The sequence below is a fragment of the Limulus polyphemus genome, unplaced genomic scaffold, assembly GCF_000517525.1.
Source record: "Limulus polyphemus unplaced genomic scaffold, Limulus_polyphemus-2.1.2 Scaffold1, whole genome shotgun sequence".
In the NCBI taxonomy this organism is placed as follows: domain Eukaryota; kingdom Metazoa; phylum Arthropoda; class Merostomata; order Xiphosura; family Limulidae; genus Limulus; species Limulus polyphemus.
In genome coordinates this window covers 3,259,570-3,267,056 of record NW_013665611.1, presented here as the reverse complement: position 1 = coordinate 3,267,056, position 7,487 = coordinate 3,259,570, and the positions used below count along the sequence as shown (strand labels likewise).

General features: G+C 32.4%; 1 protein-coding gene across 1 annotated transcript in view; it reads left to right on the top strand.

Annotated features, from left to right (window-relative positions):
* Positions 1 to 7,487, top strand: part of LOC106460829 (ankyrin-3-like) — a 154,623-nt gene that overhangs the window by 50,939 nt on the left and 96,197 nt on the right. The window contains exons 2-4 of the mRNA XM_022386586.1: positions 54 to 155; positions 2,368 to 2,466; positions 5,667 to 5,864. Coding sequence (XP_022242294.1) covers positions 54 to 155; positions 2,368 to 2,466; positions 5,667 to 5,864 — 399 coding nt within the window. The remainder of the gene's footprint in view (positions 1 to 53; positions 156 to 2,367; positions 2,467 to 5,666; positions 5,865 to 7,487) is intronic.

Below are 7,487 nucleotides of genomic sequence, written 5' to 3'. Positions count from 1 at the left end.
CCTCTCTCTCTCTCTCTCTCTCTATATATATATATATATCATATGTTTTGTAGACAGATGGCAGTGCAAGCTTTCTGCGAGCAGCGAGAACCGGAAACATTGAAAAACTTTTGGAATACTTGAAAGGCAACATAGACATCAACACCAGCAATAACGTAAGTATTCAAAACGACGTTTATTCATTCATAAATAAATAAATCATTCTCTTTATAGAATATTTTACTTTGAATTAACGGTTTAAATATCTATTTGTGACTGATTTCTAACATAGAACATTTAATCTCTGCATTTTATCTTTACGGAATAATTTCCTGAAAACACAAATACATTAAAACCCATAAATTTAACGTTTTCGAAACTAGGATAATCCAGTTTCATCAGAAACAGTTTGCAGTAAGCCGTGTTAATTGTAATTTGAACATAATTAAAGGTATAAACATACATTTATAATATGATATGATACAACTCACTGTAAAACAATAAACAAACTTTTATTTATTTTAAAATTAAAATATATATATTTCCCCATGTCATGCTGCTTTAAATTTCATAATAGAATAAACTGAGTATATAATATCCTATCCCCAAGAGGGATACATTTCCTGAACAGTTAGTTGCGTTGTACAAATCTTACCAAAAATTATTAACATAAATTCTTTACCACAACATCATATAATTTAAAAATAAATTAGATGTATTCTGTGATCAAATTCCAGAAACGTTTTAGGAAAACCAAGCTATACAAAACTATGAATGACTTTTTTCCATGGCATGCAGAATTATATGGAAAAGATTCCTGTCAACAGCAATTCTACAGTATTAAAGATATATAAGTGTACTATTTCCTGTATTTATTTGGTATGACTTATAACTTTACTCCAGTAATCATCAGAATAACAGCATAATTTATTGTTTTGGGTTTCAAAATTTACTATTCGTCCAGTCAGATTCGTCGACATCGTGTTTATATAAAACTTTTATTCATTCAACTTGTAATAAAAGACGTCCATCCGAAGGTAAACAAAAAGCCGAAACATCTGTATTAAAGTTAGGTTTTTTATAAGGGTGATAATTTTTGCTGATATTGACAAGTATCCTTCAGTGCGTCTTGTTTAAATAGTAACAATTTACAAACAAATATTTCTCACATCCAGACGCATCCCAACAACAGTTATCATGCATTAACAATACTAATGGTTTGCTGGACATTAATAACAATAACCAGACTTAAACCATTACAGCAAATGTTATAAAAATGAAATTGTTACATTCATTGCATACACATATTAGTGATATGTTATTATTGTTTTTAACACAAAACTACACAATGGGTTATATGCACCCAGTCCACCACGAGGAATCGAATCCCAACAAATATTAACCCCTTCCGTGAGAGGCTATTTTGAAAAAGAGCTAAAAAAAAAGTCAAGTTTTTATTTTGTATTTTGATAGTCTACACTTATATATTAATGAAACAAAAGTTATTTTAATTTTTGTGATCTGTTGTTATATTTCTGCACAGAAAATACTCGCTAGATAAATGTTACTTATCTGGATTTATATGTGATATATATTAATTCAATAAATATACAATAAAGAATATGAATGCTTTTCTCCAGTGTTTATGAAACATAATTCAGAATAAATCCAATAGATATTAACACAAACAGCATTTCCAAAGCCGCCCCCCTGTGGCACAGCGGTATGTCTGCGGACTTACAAAGCTAGAAACCGGGTTTCGATACCCGTGGTGGGTATAGCACAGATAGCCCTTTGTGTAGCTTTGTGCTTAATAGCAAACAACAACAACATTCCCAAAGCCATCTAGCGAGCATTGATTGTAATACATGATAACATGTGAATAAGTTGGGGCAAATAATTAAAAATACGGCGAGAAATGGTTTGCCGGAATTAACTCGAGCTATCTCGAGCAAATAACTGAAGGGGGTAGTAACTACAAAGCAAAATAAATTTTTACACCTTTTCAGTGATAAACCAATACAAATATAAAAAATATTAATAAATATAGTATTCTAACTAATCATATACCAACATCCCACGAATATAGTTTAATCCTCAAGGAAAAATTACAAGTAATGGAAGACATTATATAAACCTATATATACTAGAAATATTTAACTAAAAACATAAAAAACGAAACTTCTTTTATTGTAACTAGTGTTCAGTATTTTTTAAAATTATTTTAGGAAAACACAATGCTGCTAAATAGTTTTTAGAATTCTATAATGTAAACAATAATGATAGATGCCTGTAGCGCTAATAAGGTTCTTCAAGTACGCGTTTAAAGTTTTGTTTTCTACTTGCCCAAAGCCCACTTTTTTATTCTAGTTAACCTTTATTCTTCAGAATGGACTTAATGCTTTGCATCTTGCATCGAAAGAAGGTCATGAGACTGTTGTAGCAGAACTTCTAAAGAATGGAGCGGACGTGAATGCAGCAACAAAGGTTAGTGTCATTTTGATTAACATTTATAGGAGATATTTGGTGCAGTAACCTAAACTGGTGTTTGACTTAAGTATCATGATACAAAAGATTATATTTTATCTATCATTGATACTGGAAATTAGCGGTGACAATAAATGCATTGGATTAAAACTAATATTTAACATTTATGAAAAGCGTTTTGGTGATAAACTTAAGTACGTTTTAAAATAAAAATAAGCGTTTTAATTTTAACCTGAATGGAAAGTACTAGATTTATATTAGGAACCTACATTACCTCCCTGATATTATATTGTTCATTATTTCCCATAAATATGACAGATAATATAAATGTTCTATGTGGGAATGCAATCTTCAGTTATGCAAATCTAGTACCGGTTTATTATTGGTGTTTTGCATATGTTCATGCTTAACATTGAAATTCTAACTCTTTTAATTTTATTATTGTAATTGTTTGTTCTCACACACTGAAAAGATAGGCGAAGCTATTGTTTGTTTTAGCGCAAAGCTACAAAATAGGCTGCCTGAATTCTGTTCAACAAGGAGAATCGAATCACGGATTTTAACGTTATAAGTCCTTAAACTTACCACTGAGCCAGTGGGAAATAAACAAAACGTCTTTAAGGGAAATAATAATAATACTTTCAGATTCTAAGTATATATATAATTGGATTTTGGAAAACCTGACTGAAAAATTTTCATTTTTTCTGAAAAGGTGGTGTCTATTTACTTGTGACCACGCTGTGTATATCATATATAGTGTTTATAATAGAACTACTTATTAAACACTGAATGTGGCCTTATTATTTATTGTAAGGACCGTTTGCTTGTACGTGCATCTGTACGTGTGCGCGTGTCGGTGTGATGGGCGTTAGTGACTTTTATTGATAAGGGAACTGTCTCTATTGCAGGCTCTACTCAGAGGGCTTTGCCCCCAATAAACTTTGTGAGATGTGGAAATATGTTTCATAGGGATATTACTAACTCTCTCATCAGTTTTCTGATGGCTCGTTTATTGAATTTCGGGTTTAATTCTTTACATTTTTCGTAATCTTTCTCCATTTTTCACCTTCGCGACTACTTTGTGTGAACTGGTCTTCGTGTTTCTGTCTAGCTTCGACATCAGTCGACGCCACTATTTTCTACCCACTAATCACATTTTCTTCATCACTCACCTCATCTTGTCACGTACCCAGCATGGCCAGGTGGTTAAGGCGCTCGATTCGCTATCTGAGGGTCGTGGGTTCGAATCCTCTTCACACCAAGCATGCTCGCCCTTTCAGCCGTGGGGGCGTTATAATGTGATGGTCAATCCCACTATTCGTTGGTAAAAGAGTAGCCCAAGAGTTGGCAGTGGATGGTGATGACTAGCTGCCTTTCCTCTAGTCTTACACTGCTAAATTAGGGACGGCTACCGCAGATAGCCCATGTGTAGCTTTGCGCGAAATTCAAAACAAACATACGTTTCTGCGAGATAAAAATCATATATAAAAATAGACAAATGAGCTGTATATATTTTCGTATATATTTCTATTTTTCACGAAATGATTCGTATTTTCTCACATACACCACAATATGCTTGGTTTAGATATATAGTCCTTTACTTGCCACTAATAAAAAGGTGTTTGGATAATATATGACATACCGTCGCAACTAATTATTCATTATTATTCAGTGAAAAAACAGGTTATTTATTTATTTTCTCGTCACTACAACGTGAATTTCAGTGAAGATAAGATTATGTAGAAGCTTAATTTATTTTTTGATTCTCTACTCCCGCTGCAACAGACTAGTTTAGCCGAAGGAAAAAAAAGTAACTCTGGGTTGGCTATTTGTTTGATAATTTGTGCTTTTGTAAGTGGGGAAAGCGTCATTTCATTTTCCTTGAAACAGTATTTTTAACTTATTCAATTAATAAGTAGTTGTCAATTGTAATTGTCACTAATGGTACTATATAAGATCAAATAAAATTCCTATAATTTTAATGAGGTTTTTGGTCCAATTTAAGTCCAATTTAAAATAATTTTCCGTTTATGTACAAGTAACGTTTATTTCTGTTCACCTTTGTAAATACAATTTATTTTCTCTATTTTTCATTTAAATATAGTCTTTTTTTCAGTCCATTTATTTTCACATAGATTTAAATACAGCAACACAATAGTCCAATCACCTGAACAATCAGCCATTCTTCTGTTTAGTTTCAGTAAACAAAGTGCTTTTTTTTCATCTCAGTTTGAATATCGGTCTTTGTCTCTTTCAATCCACCTAAAGCAAAACAATACGCCCATACTTTAATATACTAGCTGCACATTGAGCTGCTTGTGCCCAACGCAGAGATCAAACTCCGAAATTTAGCTTTGTAAGCTCTTAAGCTTACCGCTAGGTCATCGAGAAGGAACCAAAATAAAAATAGGAAAAACAAATTATTAAAAATACCCAGTGAAAAGATTCCATGAAAGAGAGCTAAAACAATTTAAAACTACAATTCGAATAATTCTTTTGATTATTCCACTGGTGAGCCAGCTGTAAGTTTAAACACTTACAACGCTAAAATCCGGGGGGGGTTCGATTCCCTGCGGCGGACACAGGTGATAGCCAATGTGGCTTTGCGCAAAAACAAACAAAATTATTTTGATCACTTTTTTCTGTTCGATTTCTGAAAAAAGAAAAAAAATATGGTGATCAAACTGCACTTAAATTTCAGTTTAACCAGCTAATGGAGCATAAAATATAAGGTACTATATCAAAAACAAAATATGACATATCGTCGAAGTATCTGCTTTGTGATACCATAGTCTACGTGCGCATTGATATACTGAAAAGATACAATTTATTGAAAGTAAGTGTTTTAGTGAGTCAAGTTAAACTCCAACGACGTTGGGTCAGTGTCATGTTTTGATATATCTTACAAAAGATTAAGAATATGTAGTGTGGTCCCATTGAATTTCACTCTTTATTCTTAGCTAGATCTGTAGAACTGCAGTGAATTTGATAAGACGTAGAAAAGTAGTTCATATTCACCGCATAACAAGAAGCAACTAATATACGAATTCTTTTTAGCCATCTAAAAAGTTTAAGATCCAACGATTAAGTAATTCGTGCTTTGTGTTGGTAGTATAGGTGGCATTCTACTTCACTCAACATTACTATTGTATTTAAGTGAATATTGTTATTATGTTTTTGTTTTCTGTCATTACTTTCAGAAAGGAAATACAGCATTACACATAGCAGCTCTAGCTGGCCAAGAACCGGTGGTGATGATTCTACTACAGAATGGCGCCAAAGTCAATGTTCAGTCTCAGAACGGTTTCACTCCCTTGTATATGGCTGCCCAAGAAAATCACGATGACATCCTTCGCCTCCTTCTCGATAATGGAGCGAATCAAAGTATTGCAACAGAGGTAGGCTTCGTTTATGCGTCTCAAATTTATTTGGATATTTTGAGTCGTTATTAATCCTGATATCTTGAATAGATATCGGTTTTTGTGGTTCCTAAAAAACTTAAAACTTATGTAACGCATAGACCTTGTGAAGATAATATACTGTGTAATTTTTAACTATTTTATTTTGAGTAACAATATTAATGCAGTACAGCGACACGATGGTAAATTACAAAATGGTGATTCTTCTGACGACTGTTTATTGTTTATACATACTTATATTTACGTCTAATACTAAATTATCGGATAGCTACAAAATTGTTTTGGTGGCAATTGATATTATCGTTCTCACAGTAGCATGACGGCAGTATAGTGAGCGAGCGATAAAATGTAATAATAGCGATTAATATATAACGTAAAGTGGATGCACTGATATTGTCTAAATGGCTAGGCTAGCTAATATATAATTCGATTAAGTCTGTAAAATATAAAACGGCAATCAACAAGATATGTTCGTAATATGTTTCTTTAACAAGGTAATTGGTTAAACGTTGTATACGAACAATTCATCATTTGTTTGCAATGTTAATTTTAATAAAATGTTAACTGAATTTGGAACTAACAGAATGAATATTTTGGATGTATTTGTGATATAGAAACTGTTAGAAAACAGTAAATAACCTTCGCGTGCATAAGCGATAGAATTTCCCATTTTACTTTTTTTACTATACACACGTATATCTACCCCTATGTATTACTAGCAGAAAAGCCGACCTACGGGCGATTATTTGTGCTAGTACCTGCGGAAGGCGTTGTTGTTCCTTCGGCCCAATGACTTTACTATGACAATCTCAATCGATAGAATATAAGTAAACTTTTTGAACATTTTACCACTGACTAAAAAACTTGATATACAACATTGCGAGTTTTCTTATCTGCTTCTGTTGTGAGTATGAACATGTTGTCAGGTGATCCAGTTTTTGACAGTGTCACATACAATGTATATCATGCCATGAAACTTCCTCTTATGATGTTGAAAAATCGTGTGAAGTTTCATCCAAATTGGACTTAAACTGTGGGAAGAGTTTAGTGAACAGACGGACGTTAACCTCTTATATATATATATGTTTCATCCTATTATTCTTTGTGTTTTTGATATATTTTAGTTAATAAGACAACCACAATTTTCCATTCAAATATTAACTTCAATGTATTATTCTGTACTTTAATTTTAAATGTAAGTTGTTAAAATTATTACTCTGTTGGATATACAAGACGTGTTTAGTGAAAGAGTTATTATTTAGTTCATTAAGTGATCTAATATTTAATGATTATTTCGTTTTCATAACAAGAGTGTTAAAAGTTAATTATTTTAAAAGTAATAGTTATGACAAATTTCGTTACGTAACTTGGTAAGAGTCGTACTCTCTCTCTCTGTGTAGTTCAGTTGTTGTAGTATTGTTGACGCATCTTTCTCGAAACCTCTAAGTTTTTCTCGCTATGTGAGTATCTTGGCGTCTTCTAGTTTGTAGAAAGTTCCAGGCCCCAGTTGGGCAAGATATATACACTATCCTACCAAAAGTCATTGGACACGGGTAATTATGAATAAAACATGTCTTTATTCCAAGAAATTAATAGCATGTT